The sequence below is a fragment of the Callospermophilus lateralis genome, chromosome 1 (assembly GCF_048772815.1).
Source record: "Callospermophilus lateralis isolate mCalLat2 chromosome 1, mCalLat2.hap1, whole genome shotgun sequence".
Taxonomy (NCBI): Eukaryota; Metazoa; Chordata; class Mammalia; order Rodentia; family Sciuridae; genus Callospermophilus; species Callospermophilus lateralis.
Genome location: NC_135305.1, coordinates 58587769 through 58608205, shown reverse-complemented (window position 1 = coordinate 58608205; position 20437 = coordinate 58587769). Strand labels below are relative to the sequence as shown.

The following is a 20437-nucleotide window of genomic DNA, read 5'->3' as shown; positions in this document are numbered from 1 at the left end:
GCCCTTCTCCTCCGGAACTCCTAAAGGAGACAGAGATGTAGGTTCTCTACAGAGCTTAATGCTTTTTAGTCATTCAGAACACAGTTTCAGAGTTACAATACTCAGCAGCCCCATCTCCTTACCCTTTCCTTTCCATATGATCCTCGGAGGACTGAAGAAATTAAGGGAACAATGAGTCATAGAATAAAGACCATGTACGAGTAGTAGAAAAACAGAAGAAAATGGATGATATTAGAGACAAATAATGGGTGAAAATACAGAATAAAAGTTACAGAACAAATATGGCCTTCTCTGGGGAAGAAAGTAATGGAAATACCAATGATTAATTGTTCACCTCTTCCTTGAATAATATATAACACACAAATGTGAAATGAAAAAAAGGTTAAATTACTCATCAGAAACTCAAAGATAAAGAAGTGTGCTGAATTCTCATTTCATACCCCATTTGACTCAAATGTATGATATGTCAAGATCATTGTATTGTCTTGAGCAACTAATAAAAAAAAAGGAGTGTGCTGAAAGGTAATAAAGTTCATGGAAATGTGCTTAGGCTAGGAAGGGGGGAAGAAAGGAGAATAAATAAGATAAAAGAATGACTGAAAATGTTGGTAGAACTATTAATCATATAGAATGTGTAAGAAGAGATATTTATTTGAGAAGAAAGATGGAACATCCTGAAAAAGGTCAGTAGGCAGTTGGAAACGGGCCTGGAAGCCAGTAGTCATAAGTAGAAATAGTGACTGAAAACTCAGGAAAACATATAGAAGTGAAAAAATACAGGACAAAAAAGAAAAAAGCTTTGTGGAAAGATCTTTGAATCAAAGAGTTTTCTTAAAAGAATATATTCTTTCTCTATCAGGACAGGTTAGGCACTGTCAAAGCAGAGGGGAACATAACAGCAACACTCATTCCATACAATACTTTTCACTCACTACCTCCCTTCCTTACTTCTGCTCCCTTCTATCTTTTGATTTCCTTCTCCTCACAGTACACAAAAAAATTAAGTTACAAAGCTATGGTAGCTATATGATGCTTCTTAAGAACCAAGTGCAGATAAATTACAAAATAAACAGCAATGGCAAAAGAAAATACAAAATGTAAACACAACCCTCAGCTTACAAAGCAGCTCAAAATACAAAGGCAATCTGGCACTTCAAAGAATATCACTAGAGTGAAACAGCAGGGGCAGCCCAGTGACAGTCAATGACAGCTAGCCAGTATGAGAACAATGTGAATGAAGGGTACAAGATGCAGCCTGGCAAGGTCAGATAGGCTACATATGGAAGATTCATTGAATAAGTAACCATACTGAGAATGATGGCAATCAGATTTTCCATTAACAGATATATAGAAAAAAAGAATAAACCCTTTGGGATTGTAAATTAAATTGAAAGCGACACTGTATATGTAAAGTGAAGCTATCATTACAAATGCACAGTTTAAGATTAGATAGATAGATGTGTTTGGAACTATACCGAATAAAAATGTAAAGGAATAAACACACACACACACACACACACACACACACACACACACTTTGTTAGCTCTGCTCACTGAAAAGGCCTGGGTATAGCAACATCTCAATAGCAGTGAGCACATCTTGCACTCAGATTTTGGTTTTCATACATGGTTCTTCTTGAAGAAATGGCTGACTCCAGGGCTGCAACAGAGAAGTACAAATTGAACCTGAAATGATGTGCTGTGCTAGAGAATGCTCAAAGAATGATAAGAACATGTCAAAAAGAAAAAGAACCTGCTCAAGGGGATTCTACTTAAAAAACTTAGGTCAATCTAATATAATTTAATCTAATGGGTTACTTTCATAGCTTTAAGGCATCATAGGATTTTTTTATTATAAAAGGAAAAATAAAATCAATTTGTATTTGGAGAAATCTGATAGGTATCCTAATCAAGTGATTAATGCAAATATTACTAATAGAACAATCCACATTGTTTGCCACCTGATAGAATGCAATGAGTCAAACCAGAATCATTTCTGTGATATTACTATAAAAAATGTGTAACTTGGGTTTAATAATGAAGAATATGTTTTTAAATGTTTAAAACCAGCTCGTCAGGGGTAAAAAGCCCTAGCCTGTGTACTTCATCATTTCTATGGTATAAATATTCCACCACGGTCAATTTCAGGTATCAACTGATATTGCTGATCAAAGAATTGGGAAGAGATATGTCCATTCAGTTCTCAAAAGTCAACTTGGAGCCAGATTCAGCATATTACCTGCATAAAACCCAAACTAAGGGATAGTCTACAAAGTGGCTGCTCTAATGTCTTCAAAAAATATAGAGCATAAAACTCAAGGAAAGGCTGAGGATCTGTTTTAGACTGCAGGAGAGTAGAGGCACATGACCACTAAGTAAGATATATAACTTCAGATTACAGTCTTTTGTTATAATAAACATTAATAAAGAAAATCAGCAGAATTTTAACCAGTTATTTGGATGAAAGACACAGGGGAATTCTTTGTGTTGTTCTTGCAATGCTTCTCTAAGTTTGAACCTCTTTCAAAATAAAACTGTATTTTTTAAAAAAGTACAAAATAATTTGTCCCCTGATTAGAGCATTCTATGGATTTGAACATAGAAGAAATGCTGAAAGAAAAGAGAAATGGTAGAAGAGGTAAACTCCAATTATTGCAGGTAAAGAATAAAAAACTGTAGCTGCTCCAAGCTAGGTTTAATTTTAACACTGACTACTGACTCATAGTTCCATTAATAAATGAAAGTTAAAAAGTGTCAGAGAATAATACTAATATTTCAAAAGGAATACAGGTTACCAAGGCTCAGATGTTTAAATAATCCTCTTGTCCCCTTGTTTGAAGGAGCAAAAATACTAGGGAAGAGAAAAAAAATATTTTTTTTTCCAAAACTCTACTTACAGCGTATTTTTAAAGAGAATCTACTTCTATTTAAGTCAACTTTAAAACATAAAAAAATAAACTAAAGCAAGACAGTCTTTTGATTTTAAAATAAACATATACATATAAATTACCATTCCTCACCAAAAACTGAAAGCAAAGTAGAAAGAAACTGGTATTGATTAAAGTATTGCACTATAGAAAGAAATGATACTTTTTAGTATTATACATACACACACAAATGTAACCTTCTGATATTTACATTTAATGCATATAAATACAATAATTTAATAAAACCAGAGTTAACAGTATTTTCTTAGACCAGAAACCCAAACATCGAGTCACAGGAATCTGGGAAGTGACATTAGTATCTTGAGAACAGGAGATATAGCTCTATACTGGTTTTACTTATTCCATGATAGATGCAGTTCTTCTCTGGCAACTGCAGGGGCCTAGCAAAGAAAGAATCCCTTGTCAATGGCTGTTTTTGTTAGTTATGTTCTGGAAGGCAAAGTGTGAAAGGGAATAGAGTACAATAAATGGTAGCAGTAGTGGTGGGGCGTGAGCAAGGGGGGCACCACAGAGCCCAAAAGGTGATGGCTCTCCTTGTCCTGAGGGCAAACTCTCAGGAGTTACTCAGGTATCCACTCCAGGTAAAAGGTGGTGCGAACTCAGTGTGTCATGCACATGTGCTAGCAAGCTTTTCCTGAATGAAAAAAAAGGAAGCCATCACTGTCACCTGAAAAGCAGGCAGTGTGACCCAAAAGTTAAGGGACGACAAGTGCTTCTAAATGGAAGGATTTTGGCATAAAGGCTGGCACATACAGAAAGAATGCAAAACCTCAGGGTAATTAAAAAGACATTTGGTTCAAGAACTCTTGGTTCTGCTGTTTTAAGTGTTTCTACATTGTTATGCAGAACAAATTATGAAGTAAGTGAAAAGTGTTTTAGAAATTGCGAACATGGCTGCAAATTTTACTAATTTTTATTGTTTAACCCATAACCTCCCTCCCGAATTTTGAAAAAAAAAAAAACGCTTAGCATAAAAATAATGAGAAAATAGTTTATACTTCATCAGAAGACAGCTCAGTCTTCTGAGGGACCTCCCATAATTCTGACACAAATCAAGAAAACTGGGCATTCAATACCACCAGAAAATGTGCAATCTCTGGTAGGCTTTTTAAAATATTGAAAATTGATTATAGATTTACATTTGCCATTTTGAAAATATCTAACATTCTGGAGATATAAAGAAACAACTGAACTTTGTCATTTTCCGTATTCTTTCCAACTCTTATACATATATTTTTAATTCTATGATTCTTAAAGGAAAAGATCTCAGATTTAATTCTATCCTAAATGTTAAAGAAGCTTATAGGGGAAACTAGGAACTTTTCCTAGAACCACAGATCCATCCTGAGGGAGAAGGGCTTAGATGAAGGCTCAGTCACCCAAATCTAGTCATTCATCAGGTCAGTCGACCATCATAATGTTGCTACTCTCTTCCACCTTCACTGCTCACCTTCCTGACCTCTTGGATTTAGCTTACATTTCCATTCAGAATGAATGAATGAATGATCTTACCAAATTTCCAGGAACCTCCCTTCTTGTAAGAACATTACATTATCCAACTCTTTGATTAAATTCACTTTCCAGACTCACCTAAAATATGAAGGTGTGCTGATTTTCCTTGGCAGAGACAGTTGTACCTTTTTGCTCCTAGGATGTTCTGTTTACATTTACAACATTATATTTTAGTCCATCAGCTTTAATTTTGTATTCCTAGCATGTAACATAATACCTGGCTCATGAAAAATGATCATTTTTTATCAATAAGAAAATAAAAAGCCAGAAATAATTTGTGAATTAGGTTTTGAATAGAAAACATTTGCTGAGAAACAGTGTGCAATTGTCACTGTCAAGACTTAAAGTTTTATAACTAGCCTACCACTTTAATTTTTGGATGATAGGACCTTTGTAGAATTTTCCTTAGAGTATTATGCTTGACATTCAAGGAAGAGAAGCTCCGTCAAAAGATGATGGGAGAGAATGACATTTTGAAATACATGAGGTATAATCACCTTAACTCATTTGTGAAAAAATAAAAGATTTTATTCTTTTCTGAAAAAAATGTAAATAAATATACAATCTACATCATAAATAAACCATAAAACTTCATGTTTTCATGTTGAAAACTTAAAAAGTTAACACAACTTTCAAAGGTCTTGCTAACTCACAAATCTCAAATTTATGAAAACTAGTGTGTTTCCATAAAACACTAGTTGGGCAATCAGACACTCAGTGTTCTTTTCCACCATGAAAAAACAAATGTTAGAAATATTTTCTGGTATTCTGAAAAATACTATGAAGTATATAAATAGATACAAGACTGAAGAGAATCCTTTCAGTATAAAAAAGACAGTATGGGGAAGTTTAACAGTAGCAGGTAACTCTTGTCCTAGAATATGATATGAAATTTCTAGTCCTGCTCTCACTTTCACAAGGTTAGGAAACAAAGGGGAAAAGGAGACAGTAGAGAGGCATAACATGTAAAATCTCAGATACCAGACAACATAAGAGCCTACATATAACCATCATTGTTATCTGGAACTATGCTTAGACCTTGATTAAAATAATTTAGCTTAGGACTTAAAAAATAACATTTCTCTTAAGATCTTTTTGTACCTAATACTTAACATAGCCTTATTCATATGCTGACAAACAAGCCCCAATGAGATGGGTAAAAGCAGTTCACTTTTAAAATATTTAGATGTACAGTTGACATGATAAAAGGGAATAAATCCATTTACGACTGGTAGTCATGGTCATGGTCAGGGTATAGCCCAACAAGAGAAAAACTGAAGTCTGGATCTCATTTGAGTAGAGAAACATGGTAAATTTTCAAAGGCACCAACCTACTAGTTTTAGAGGATTCTAAATACCCACGTAATATATTATCCATTGTAGAAACCAAAAAACTAAATGACTTTCTGAAAGCAAAACACATCCACTGTGTTATTTATAACTGCTTATCTGAAGGTCTTGAGAAATGTTTAAAAATCTGACTTTGCAATGACTAAACACTTTCATCCTAATGTTAGAAAAGAGATCGATTATAAAAAAACGAAGAAGAGAGAGAGAGAGAGACAGAATCTAAGCCAAGTTAAAACACTAAAACATCATCACTGGAGGAAGAATAGGTAATTGCAACACAGGGTTTCAACTTAATCAATGCCATGTAACTGTAAATTATTAAATTTTGGAAAACTTTCCTGAAAATTACAAACAGTAAAAACTTATCCAGGATATAATTGCTTAGTTTTATAATGCATGATAAACTTTATCATAAGAGCACAATTACAAATTGATGAAACAATATTATTAGTGAAATAGTAACAAATGACAGAAAATAGTTATTTGCATTATCCCTTTTCTTACTAAATTAGCACCTTTCATCAATCACACTCATTATTTCAATAATAGCTTTCTAACTTTTTTATAACATGTACATATTTACACTATGTAGATTATTCAAATAATAATATAATTATATAATGGTAAATTATATAATGTATATTATATAATAATATATAAGATTGAGTTAAGTTTTATATGTTTTTGAAGTTTGCTATAATTTATTTTCCTATTTGTACCTCACTGATGGTGCAAACTATACTAAAAGCCCAGTGTACAAAAGTAGGATTTTATACTATAGTACACATTTTATTTGACACAACTCTTACAACTTATTAAAACCATTTTAATGGTGATAAAAACAAATTAGTTAACAGAAGTATAATACTACTTGAGAAATACAAAAGAAGCCAAAATCAAAAACTCCTAAATAAATATACTTTGCTAGAATATATTCATTCTCAGATAGATATATTTATACATAACCCAAAGCAAACTTCATGATCTTCATTTTCCCATTACTATAGTATTATAATTTATCAAAACAGAAGCCATTATGAGGCTGTCATATTTAAAGTCATTAATATTCATTATCTGAGACTGAAGTACCAGAAAAGGGATAGTGCAGCTCTATGCCATAGAAAGCCTTGAATAAATACAAACCCTGATAAAAAGAAAGCAGCATGCCAGAGATCTCTGAAGACAGCGCCAACACTGTAAGTGGTGCTTGTACCGTGGCTCTGAACTGCTCCTTCCTGTGTGTTATCTGTGGTACTAGAACCATCTCCTTCCCTATGTACTTCCAAATGGGCTGCTTTTCTTAATTTCCTTCATCAGAAGAAATTAAAGAGCAGAAGGTAGCTTTAAAATTTTAATAACCACTTTCTCAATAGTACATTCAAAATTTTAGAAAACATAAACATAGAAAATTTGATAAATAATAAAATTCAAATTTACTAAATAAGATGTAATTCAAATATCATAGTGCATATTCAAGACCAATTTCTATAAATAGTAAGGTATTTTTCCTTGCTCATCCTGACAGGTCAGTGGCAAAAGGTTGTAAGGATCACATTGGACAGGTATTTACAAAAGTTACTTCTTCCCTATTTGAATGTCACTTATCTGCAGGTAAAGAAAGAAGAAAATTTAGATTGGAGAGAATTATAATCTAACTAATCAACAAAGCTATTTATCTGACATAGGCATTATCTTTAAAAAATGAGATGAGCTTAAATCTCGATACCCAAAAACTGAAAACGTCACAACCTCTAATCAACAATTCAACAATATTCAAAAGAAGATTCTCCAAAAGACCATTAAAACAGAATTTCATTGTGCTTTGTGAGACTTGCTATGTTTAATCCCCCCGCCCCCCAGCCCGTCCCCAGCACTTGGTATTGAACCCAGGGTAAAGAACCCAGGAGTAATTTACCAGCAAGCTACATCCCTGACCCTTTTATATTTCTTATTTTGAGACAGGGTTTAACTAAGTTGCTGACTTTGGTCTTGAAGTTGTGATTCTCTAGCCTCAGATTCCCAAATTGCTGGGATTACAGGCATGTGACACCACACTGGGCTTCTATGTATACTTAATTAAGGGCAATATCATACAGCTTTAAACATCATTTAGAGAATAGAGCCTAGCTGAAATTTCTTTTTCTTTCTTTTTTTTTTTTGGGGAGGGGGCTGTTATTTCTTCCAAGCCATCTTAGAAATACAAAATTTTCTAATTAGTAGGAATTTTTATCAATTCCAGCTAACACATTCCCAATATTGTTCTTAGATGACTGGAAATGAATTTTAAGAAAACAACAATTAAGAAAAACACAGGCATGTGGTTTCAAAATAACCTTGAATAAAGAAAATAAATTGCTTGTTAATTGATCTGAGAACTCAGTACTTTATTTGAAAGAACACTTTTATAAGACAACATTTTATTCTATGAAGGTAATGAGAATAGTTAAGAATAATCCTGGATTCAAATTACAGAAATTTACCCCCCAAAAAGATCACTTTTCAATAGACAGTACCTTCTTCTTTTACCGCCTGTACTTATAGGTTTAGGTGTTCTTGTTGAAACAATCTGGCAATGCACAGTTCCCAAGAGCAGCATCAGCCATATTGGCCCAATCACTTCTGTCAGAGGTATACTATGTGGGCTAGAAGCGGAACAGAATAATACTATTGCAGCAACTACAAAAAGGGAGAGAAAATACATTTAATTATAGATCTGACAGTCACTTCTTCAAAACTTTTTAAACTGCTCTTACATTACTTCTTGCCAGATTCTTTTTCCACATTTAAATAAATTTAAAATGTTACTCTACACAGCTCTTTAGACTATTTTTTTGTTTGCCATAGCCTAATCATGGTATTTAGTAATACACTATTAGACTAAGATAACACTCAATATCATCTCTGAAGTACACACCTCAACACCACAAAGAAAATTAGATGCATACAAATTTATGGGCATTCCAGGTTAGATAAATGACAGAAAATAAAAAGAATCACACTAACTTTTAGTACAATTATTTCTTTATTTTATAAATAAGAAAGTCTAATGATAATAAGTGTGTAATATGGCTATAAAAAGCATGTAAATAAAGGTCTATGTATACAAAATTAATAGCATAAATTTACTTGGGCATATTTTCCAGAGCAAACAATAAACATAAATGTAACAATTACCACATGAAGGAGAAATCTTGTTTTTGCCTGCCCTGTATCCCTTAGACTTTCTGAATATAAACTCTACCTTTTGGGGGTCTCCCTCCTTTATCTGTCACTGAAATAGTCTTATTTCTCCCACCTCAGGCATGGGCAAAAAACCTAGGCTTACCACAAATTAATAACTCTGGGCATAGGAGTAATAATAATAAAAATAAATAAATAATTTTTAAAGGCTTGTGGCCTAAGCAGGGGTGATCAGAATCTTCTTCAGGTATTAATATAGATGCTTTAAAAAGGCTATTCTCCTAGATCACAAATACTAAGGATTACGGAAATGTGAAATTGTCAGTGGCCACTTTAGCCATCACCTAGAAAGGGCCAACCTAAGAATATAACCAGCAAGGAAAGCAGAGTCAACAGAAAAAAAGTAAAGACATCATCTGAGCCTTCATATCCAGCCATGCCTGAAACCAGTGTCTATGAGTATCTAATTCTGAACAAGCAGAAAATTTTAATATTAGGACATTTTTGTTCATTTTGTTAAGTGTGATCATTGTAATGTACATATTACAATGAAATGCCTATCGTATTCATGGGTAAATATGATGATGTATATAAGTCAACATTAAGTTTAACAAAATATCAGGTAACAAAACCCAGAAAATGTTTGATCAGAAAAATTTAAAAGAACTGTCATGGAAAGCATTAACAAAAATATCACCATTTTAAAAACAATTAGAATTTCATACACTCTAAGAATCTACAATAAGAAAATAAGAAAAGCTTCATAAATATTTACTTCAGCATTAATTATAATAACAAAAGAGAGCAAACAGTTTAAATGCCAAATACTGATGTACAATGAGATGCTTTCTAGTAATTTAAAATCATACACATAGACTGACACTTTGACATTAGACAAAAAAAAAAATTTATACACACACACACACACATATAAAACTGTTTTTGTAAAGTACTCTCAACAATATAAAAATGTTATAAGGTAAACTGAAAGGCAAGATTATGAATAGTTTTTTTTTTCTTTAGCTTTTTCTATATTTCCAAATTTTCTGCCATGAACAAATATCTTTAATCAGAAAAAACAGGGCTGGTGTTTATCTTAGTGGTAGAGTACTTGCCTAGAATGTGGGAGGGATAGGTTCATTCCCTCACAATGCAAAACAAAACAAAAATTCTAGTAACAATCACAAAATCCTCATAGTCTACGCACGCACACACGCACGCACGCACCCTTGGGTTAGAAGAAACAACTTTTAAGTCTAATTTTTATTTTAATTTACTTACAATGTATCAAGAATCTTACATAGAGTCCATTGATCAACATATAGAAATAATCATTCAGGACTGAAATAATTTTTTTAAGGTAACATTAAAGAGACAAGCTTTTCTTATTTTATTTATCAACCAAATTTTATATTATTTTATATCATCAACCAAATTAAAATAATTGCTTTGTTAATGGGATGAAATGTGAGTTGTTTCTTGTTAGTCTCCAAATAGTCTGTAATACTATATATGTCATGTTGTATAATGATACTATGATTGTGCACTAGAATGCTGCTGTGTTGGGAGACAGTGTAAGTTGTTAGTGTCTGGCTCTGAGTCAGAAGACTTAGATTTGTACTTGTACACTATTACACCTGGTGATTGTGTGGCTTTGAATCTGCAGATCTTTCAGGTCCCATATCTATAAGCTAGAAATATATTTCATTGGGCTATTGTGAGAATTAAGTAACAATCTGACAAAGTACTCAGTGCACAGTATATAAAATTTCAATACAGAATGAGGCTAGTTCAGATCACCATAGTAAAAGGTTCAGAAAAATGAACCATGCTTTAGGCAGGAAAAATGAACTTGCAAAGGTTGTTATTTAAAAAAAAAAAAAAAAGACTTGTGTGTGTGTGTGTGTGTGTGTGTGTGTGTACATATGGTGGCAGATGCATTTTAACGATTTTTTTTTTTTTAACTTTAGAAAATCCTCTCATAGCTAGATGCAATGGTGTACCTCTATAATCACAGCAACTCCAGAGCTGAGGCAGGAGGACTGCAAGACCAGTTTGAGTGACTTAGCAAGAATCTGCCTCAAAATAAAAAATAAAAAAGGTTGGGGATTGGGATATAGCTCGGTTGGAGAGTGCTTGCTTCACATGCACAAGGCTGTGAGTTCTAATGCGAAGCACCAAAAAAGTTTTTGGTAGAATGACATGAACATCATTACCCTAGGTACACATATGATTGCACGGATAGTGCATCTCTACACTGTATACAACCAAAGAAGGGAAATGTTGCAATCCATCTGTGTACAAATTAAAATGCATTCTGCTGTGATGTACAACTAAGTAGAATAAAATAATAATAATGATGATAATAATAATAATAATAATAGACTTTAAAGTTGTAAAGTGTCCCTGGGTTCAACCCCCAGTATAAAAGAAAGAAAAAGAAAATTCTTTAGCCATACACAGATTTAAATTTTTGTATAATCATACTGGAAAATACTGCCTTATTTTCTCAAACATTTTTAATACTAAACTAGCTTTCTCTTATTGATATATTCATACTTACTTCATTCTAGGTAGTAGTTAGTATATGTTTAGAACAAAGCCTTAGTAAATCTAAAAATATAACATCCCTGAAAGCTAAAAGCAAATTGCATTTCCATCACTTAATTATACCTTGAAGAAGATAAAGGACAAGAAGCCAGAAAAAGATGACCTTTGATGTTACTTGTAACCACCAGCGAAAGAAAAAGGGAAAAAATACAACTCGAACAATTCCCTTTCTGGTCAGAGAAGTCCAAGGACTTTCAGGCTTTGCCTTAGCAAATGCAGACCCTGAAAAAAAGGTAAAATACAATGACAGACTACATTTATTTCCCTACAGAAAAAAATGTCACTGTTTGAAAAACCACACATGTGTAATTTTATTCTGAACTACAAGTAAGAAACATCCAATTTAGGGAGTAGTCACTTTAAAAAATATTCATCATGGTATCTTAATATGATAACTCAAATACTCTGAAAAAGATTATTAGTTGAAATAATAGAATTTTTCCCACATATTTTATAAATATAATATAGTATTCAAATGTCAATTTCAGTTAGGAATTACAAAATGCCACTTTAATTTTTATAACAAAGTGCTATGCTTTGCTAAGCAAACATGAACTGCTATCTTTTATATTTATTTCAGTGATATTTAGTGGGAGGAAAAGCTACTCAAAGGTATTTATCTTCCATTCTCTCTTTTTTATGCTATTCCTGTTCTTATGTCAGCTCAAACTGCTTTTACTTCTAAAAGTGTACATATCTAACCTATTTTAAAATTACTTCTTCAAAGTCAATGTCTCCTTATATAAAGCATTTATTCATTGAAGACTCACCTCTTACAAGATCAACATCTATGAGGTCTGGTTTCACATGTGCTGTTTTCTTTGGTTTATTTCTTAATCCCTGCAATATATAAATAGTAGTACTGAAATTTGTACATGTTATTATTTTAGTCTAGAACAGCATAAAAGAATTAAATTCTAGGGATTTCAACTTAATATAAAATCTTTAATACACCAAACAAAAAGATATATTTTGCATTTGTTACAAGTGGAATATAATTATAGTACTGTAATAAATTTGTTTTTCTAAAAGGATATGTTTAGGGATTTGTGTAACATGCAAAGACAGTTCATTACTAATAGTAAAATTTTAATACAAAGACTATGACTACACCAAGCAAATTTGGGTGTACAGTCTAGATGGTTCAAGAGACTACACTGGCCCCAGACTGTCATCAGGAGAGGGTTCAGGATGGGGTGAGCAGTAGCCCTGAAGGCCCTCAAGATGTGATGTTGAGGTGTTGCCGCAGGAAGCAGTAAATCATAGAGCTAAGAACTAGACAGAGATGTAAACTTCTCAGCAAATGCTAGCATGTTATGGGGGTATCAGCTGAGCCCCAGAGAGGATTATGTACATCTTAGGGTTGCACTATGTCCACATGCCAATGGAAGAAGAGGCAGTTTTTGTGAATTGAATTAATTTAAACTTGAAATTATTGACCACTGGCTAAAATTAAATTTCTGCTTTCAGTGTAGAGAGTGCAGGGGTGGGGTGGGGGTAGTCAAAATTAGTGGGAAAAAATGAATTATGTTATTACTTAAGACCTAATATGTTAAGAATTGTAAGCTTAGGTTAAATTCCTCAGAAGACATTCAATTAAACAACCAACTTTGCAGTAAATATTTTCTTTGGTCCTAATCCAAGTAACAATGAACAATAAAGTTAAAATCAGATTTAAGAACTGTTTATGAAGTCAAACAACAACAAGTGCTGGCAAGGATGTGGGGAAAAAGGTTCTCTTGTACATTGCTGGTGGGACTGCAAATTGGTGCGGCCAATTTGGAAAGCAGTATGGAGATTCTTGGGAAAGTTGGGAATGGAACCACCATTTGATCCAGCTATTGCTCTTCTCGGACTATTCCCTGAAGACCTTAAAAGAGCGTATTACAGGGATACTGCCACATCGATGTTCATAGCAGCACAATTCACAATAGTTAGACTGTGGAACCAATCCAGATGCCCTTCAATGGATGAATGGATTAAAAAAATGTGGCATCTATATACCATGGAGTATTACGAAGCACTAAAAAAATGACAAAATCGTGGAATTTGCAGGGAAATGGATAGCACTAGAGCAGATTATGCTTAGTGAAGCTAGCCAATCCCTAAAAAACAAATACCAAATGTCTTCTTTGATATAATGAGAGCAACTAAGAATAGAGCAGGGAGGAATAGCAGGAAGAAAAGATTAACATTAAACAGAGACATGAGGTGGGAGGGAAAGGGAGAGAAAAGGGGAATTGCATGGAAATGGAGGGAGACCCTCATTGTTATACTAAATTACATATAAGAGGTTGTGAGTGGAATGGGAAAATAAACAAGGTGAGAAATGAATTACAGTAGATGGGGTAGAGAGAGAAGATGGGAGGGGAGGGGAGGGGGGATAGTAGAGGATAGGAAAGGTAGCAGAATACAACAGTTACTAGTATGGCATTATGTAAAAATGTGGATGTGTAACCCATGTGATTCTGCAATCTGTACTTGGGGTAAAAAAGGGAGTTCATAACTCACTTGAAGCTAATGTATGCTAATGTATGAAATATGATATGTTAAGAGCTTTGTAGGGTTTTGAACAACCAATAAAAAAAATAATGAAAAATAAATAAAAAATAAAACCAGAGGCAGTATTTAAGGTCAGAACTTATAAGTCTAAACCAATAATGTACCCTGACTTCAAGATGTAATTAACCTTTGAACTTTTTCATATGCTCCATACAGCTGAAGTTGCAAACTACCCAAAGATACAAAACAAAAGGGAGGGGGAGGTCAGGTTTGAAGATAGAGATAGTTGATCCTTACATTCTCAGATTCTGTATTTGCAAATACACTTATTGTTACTGGTATCCCTAAATCCATATGCTTAGTTCTTTTGCCCTTATTTGCAGAGTGGAAAAAATTTTTGAGGCTCCCAACATGCACATTCTCAGCTGAGGCCATACAAGGCAACACTCTGCCTTTTTGTTTGAGTTTTCATTACTGTAAACAAGTTCTCTTTCCAGTATATTTTAGTTTTTTGTTCTTCACATTTTTGTGCTTTTCATTGGCGGTTTTTTAAAATGACCCCATACACAGTGCAGTGCTGTCTAGTGTTCCTAAGTGCAAGAAAGCTGTGATGTGCGTTCCAGAGAAAATGTATGTCAGATAAGCTCCATTTATTTATTTATTTATTTATTTATTTATTTATTTGTTCTTTCATTTACAGTGCCAGGATTTAACCAAGGGGTGCTTAATCACTGAGCCATATTCCCATCCCTTTTTATTTTTCATTTTGAGACAGGGTCCCATTAAATTGCATAGGGCCTCACTAAGTTGCTGAGGCTAGCTTTGAACTTGTGACCCTCCTGCCTCAACCTCCCAAATTGTCAGGATTATGAGCATGTACCACCATGCCAGCATAACCTCCATTTTAAACCTGACTTATAGCATTACTGGTCATAAGTTTATTGTCAATAAAAATCAACAATGTATATTAAATAAGGGATCTTAACACAGAAACATACATAAAACATAGTTATATACTGATCAGTTGACAAAAGTGTTATGACCTAAGGCTTAGAGAAACCTATTTCCCTTAGGAGCAATGGTTCAGTATTCACCACCAATTCAGTGTTTGTGGTGACTTTCAAGAATATAACTACCATGAATAATGAGAATCCATTGCTTCTGTACTTTACTTTCATTTTAATGTAACTACAGGGTAGCTAACAGATTATAAATCATTTCCAAGATTTTGCAAACTGGAAAGACAATTCTAATACATACATTCAAACAAAATTTCATTAATAAAGCACTGTTTTGATTTGGTATAAAGTTTATTATTATGGTATTTTACCTTTATTGTGCCAAGAATTAAAAAAAACAGTAATATGTTTACATTTACTTCTATCATAAGTCTTTCTCTAACTTCAGAATAACCATTATTGCCAGTGTTTTCTGATTAATCTGAGACATAGTTTATTGTTGTAAACCTAAAATTTTTATCAAAAGTCTTTTAATAACTAACCAGAAAAACAGTAAATGGTCTTGATTTACACAATTATGCTGGTTTTCAACATGCTCATTGTACTTGACCTTGTATATACATGGTTCATTTCCTATTTTGCATTCTATTAAAACATTTATTTTGAGCTTTATTATAGAGCCACACCATAATGGCCAGTTTCAGTAAAACTTCCTTTTCAAGGGAGTCTATCAGAATATTTAAAGGGTTTTTAAAAAGTAAAAACTTACATTGATAAATTGAAAATTAATAATTTTAGTCACAAAAGTGAAAAATATTGGAGTTGAGGATATAGCTCTGTGGTAGTTTTGCCTAGCATGCCCCAGGCCCAGGGTTCAATCCTTAGCGTTGGGAGCAACAATGATGTGAGTATTCATAAAACATGATTTTAATTAAGTAGACATTTTAGTTTGAAAATTTTAAATTGATTTGGGGTAAACTGCATTCAGACGAAGTATTCCTAGCTATAATCATAACCTGCACAAAGTTAAGCAAATATACAAAAAATGAAATTTAAAAAAAAAGAATGAAATTTTTGAAACTACTCATTTATGCACAAAGTAGAAAACAGAAACAAACAGTATAAATGTAATTAACATGCTAGAGTCAAAATGAAATATTCTTTTTTGAATGTACATTTAAACTCATAGTATGTTTGTTTTCCATAGTGCAGTGACTCAAATACTATGAAGTTTTGTATTTTTAAAAAAATTCCCAAATACACAGATAATATTGACCTCCAAAAAAAAATTTTTTTTAAGAGAGAGTAAGGGGGGGGGAGAGAGAGAGAGAGAGAATTTTTTTTTTAATATTTATTTTTTAGTTCTCGGCAGACACAACATCTTTGTTTGTATGTGGTGCTGAGGATCGAACCCGGGCCGCATGCATGCCAGGTGAGTGCGCTACCCCTTGAGCCACATCCCCAGCCCCTGACCTCCAAAATTAATGAAGGCTGCTTAAGTTTATAAAGTTCTTTTATTAGTAAGTAAACTTCCTATGCATGGAATTACTGTAAAACTTAGAATACATCAAGAACAGAAATATCAGTTTCACTTTCTAGAAATCCTTTTCTCCCTTCCATCTCCTTTTTCCTCTGTCAATAAATAAAGATTTTCATAAGCTTTTTTGAAGCTTTTAAAATCTAGGAGCTATGAGGGAAATTCTGCATTTAAGTTTCTTTTTTTTTTCAATCGACACATAAAAATTGCACAGATTTATGGATACTGTGTGATGTTCTGATGCATGCACAGATTGTACAACGTTTAAATCAGGGTAAACATATCTATTTCCCCAAACATGTGTGGGGAAACATTTATGGTGAAAACCTTCAAAATCCTTTCATCTAGCTTTTTAAAATATACAGTCCATTACTGTTATCTATAATCATGCAACTGTGAAATAGCACACCAGAATTTCTTTTTATATATTTACTTTTAAATTTGGGCCAAAGTGATCAGAGAATAAAATGAAATTTTAGTTATAATTTCTAAAATGCTTAAGAAAAATAGTTGGTGGAATGTAATAGTCATCGTTATACAAAGTACATTATACAAAATACATGTATGAAGATGTGAATTTGGAGTCAACATACCTTATATACAATCAGAGATATGATAAATTGTATTATAAAGGTATATTAAGAATTGTAATGCAAAAAAAAGAGCTCATGTATAATGGCATAATTTGATATGAACATACTTTATATACAGAGTTACAAAAATTGTGCTGTGAATGGATAATTATTAATATAATGCATTCCACTATTGTCATGTAATAAATAAATAAATAGAAAGATTTGAATTGCATGTCAACACAATTTTTAAAAACACACACCTTATATACAAACAGAGATATGAAAAATTGTGGTATATATGTGAATTAAGAATTGTAATGTAAAAAAAAGTACATGTATAATGGCATAAATTGATGTGAACATACTTTATATACAGAGATACAAAAAACTGTGCTCTATTTGTGTAATAAGGATTGTAATGCATTCCACTGTTGTCGTGTATTTATAAAAATATAATAAAATCAATTAAAAAATTCTTTCAGTGTCAACCCCACTTTTTTCCAGATTATGTCTAAATTCTTAGGTTAGGCATTCAAGACCCTTCATAATTTAACTTCCATTTTCTTTTCTAGTTTTATGCATAATCATCCTTAAATCCTTCCTCAATCCAATCTATTACCACGTCAAACTCTTTGAGTGTTCCTGATTCAGTCATGTTTCTTCTTTTCTTTATATTTTCATATGTTCTTCATCAGTCTGTAATGTCTTCACCATTTGCCTCCCCAAAGTCTGTCAAACACTCTGTTCAAGAACTACTTTCTCTATTAAATTTCTCCTAATCTCCCCAGAGCTGCCTCCCTCTGCATTCCCTATAGAGACTTACACAAGTGTCTCTGAATTTATCTCATTTTCAATTACATATCTTACCTACAAAACTGTAACCGACCTCATCTTTCTATGCTCCTGACTTAAATCCTATATTTAACATGTAACAACTTTATTAAGTGTATTCATTCTTTTAATTTTGCAGTGCTGGGAATAGAACCTAGTGCTTTTCACATGCCAAACAGGTGCTCTTCCATTGAGCTACATGCCCCACCCTTAAATGTATCAATTCTTCATTTAAAAAAAAAGTGTAAAGATTAAAATTAACAAATGTCAAAGAATCTTGTTCTTTATTATAGTTAAATATTGGCAGGTTTTTAAAAAACAGATTGTGAAATAACCATAGACCTAGTTTTCACTGTAACATAAACCTTTCTATAAAATAGAATGTCAAGTAAACTAAACAGACTCTGGTAGGGCCCAAATTAAATTCAGCTCGTGCAGGAACACACTGATTAGTATCTTTGCAAATGAAAAAAATATATAAATCTTATTATCGAAAAAAAAATGCTGAGAAACAACAAATTTAGTTTAAAAATAGTTTTCATGCCAGCAAGGTAGCCTAGGAGAATATCATATTAACATATGAGGTAGTTGCATGTTCAAGAAGAAAATGCCTACTATAAAGACATTTAATTAATGTTTTATTTTTCTAAATTCTTTTAAAAAATGACCAACTTTTCAGCGACTCTTTTTGCGTCCAAGTCATTCTGTTAGTAGCACCAAAAGCAGATCTCAAGCAGAGCAGCATTTGCACAGGATCATTCAGGCGGGAAAAATCCTAAAACACTTACCAGTTTAATAAACTGTACAGTGCAATGACAGCATCATAAGGGAGGAAAAGTAAACTAGAAGTATAAGGTGAAAAGTGAAAGGGGAAAAAAGCTAACAAAAAATAACCATTAGAAATTAAATTTTAAAAGAATGGAAAGATGCTAAAAAGCTCAAAAAATAATTAGCAGTAAAGACATGATTATGCTGTTTTTAAAAAAGAGTTTACTTCTTATTTAAAGAATAATAATAATATTAATTTATACCTTAAAAGTATATAAAAAGATATTAAATAAAATGTGACACATAATCAATCCACAGAATTATATTTCAAAACAAAATGAAATAAACTTGTTACCTTGATTTCTCTTTGTTCAACAGATTTTTCCCATATTTGTTGATCATATGCTCCAATCTATGGAGAAACGAAGACATTGAACAATCATTGCTCATACCCAATTTTAAACTACAAGCTACTCAGTGTTCATTCAGCACAAATTAAATCTAGTTCTGTCTCAAACTTCTGGAATAACTGTGGTTCTTTTTTTTTTTTAATTTGCAATTATTCTTTTAAATTCTTTTTCTTTTTTTAAATGATTATTTATTTACTTATTTTGCATTACAATTCTTAATACACCATTATACAATAATTTATCATATCTCTGATTATATATAAGGTATGTTGACACCAAATTCACATCTTCATACATGTATTATGTATAATGATGAGAGTAACTGTGCTTCTTATAGTATCATTTAAGGCCTAACAATATTACCATCACCTTGGAACTTATTAGAAATACGAATTCTTAGACTTTACCCCAGAGTTACTAAGTCAGAAATCTGGGAGTGAATGGAGCTCAAAAATCTGTTTTAAAAATCCCTCTGATTTTCTGATATTTGAAAACCCCTGCCCTAGGGAATCCTTTATTTATTTATTTATCCTTTGTTTTATTTACTTACTTACTTTGGTACTGGGGATTTAACCTAAAAGTACTTTACCACTGAGCTGTACCACCCGCCCTTTTTATTTTTTTATTTTGAGATAGGGTCTCATTAAATTGCTAAGAATGGCCTTGAACTTGGAATCCTCTGTGTCATCTCACCAGATGCTGAGATTACAGGTGTTCTCAGCAGGAATCCTTTATTTTAAAATAAACACAAATGGTATGGCACTAGCACATTTGAGAAAAAAAAATATCTCCTAAGTGGTAAGTCCTTTATGGAATTGTTTTCTAAAACAATAATACTAATATTCCACAGAATTGCAAGTCCATAAACATGCAGACCACAATTATCACTTAAAGTTTAAATTTAGGTCAGGCACAGTGGCATAAGTCAGTAATACTAATGACTTAGGAAGCTGAGACAGGAGGATTCCAAGTTCAAGGTCAGCCTCAGCAATTTAGTGAGAACCTAAATAACTTGGACCCTGTCTCAAAAAAACAGAAAAGGACTGAGGATGTAGTTCAGTTACAGAGTGACCCTGGGTTCCATCTCTAGTACAAATACACAAAAAAAGTGTAAATTAGAACATAAAGTTGTGAAGTAAATGAAGACACAGGGAAAGAATCAAAAGTAAAATTTTAAAAAAGAAGTAAACTTCCTATAGTTTCTATGTCCATTACTTTTAGATTCTTAATTCTCTGAACTACAGGATGAACAAGC

The 20437-nt window shown here is 32.7% G+C and overlaps 1 protein-coding gene across 2 annotated transcripts in view; it reads right to left on the bottom strand.

The window, feature by feature from the left end:
• Phtf2 (putative homeodomain transcription factor 2) overlaps positions 1 to 20437 on the bottom strand; it is a 135612-nt gene that overhangs the window by 42151 nt on the left and 73024 nt on the right. The window contains exons 3-7 of one of the 2 annotated variants that reach the window (XM_076835020.2): positions 19128 to 19184; positions 12371 to 12440; positions 11664 to 11822; positions 8324 to 8486; positions 6954 to 7118 (exon numbers count right to left, since the gene is read on the bottom strand). In XM_076835020.2, the coding sequence (XP_076691135.1) occupies positions 6954 to 7118; positions 8324 to 8486; positions 11664 to 11822; positions 12371 to 12440; positions 19128 to 19184 (614 nt within the window). The remainder of the gene's footprint in view (positions 1 to 6953; positions 7119 to 8323; positions 8487 to 11663; positions 11823 to 12370; positions 12441 to 19127; positions 19185 to 20437) is intronic. The other variant, XM_076835028.2, reaches the window with a different exon arrangement.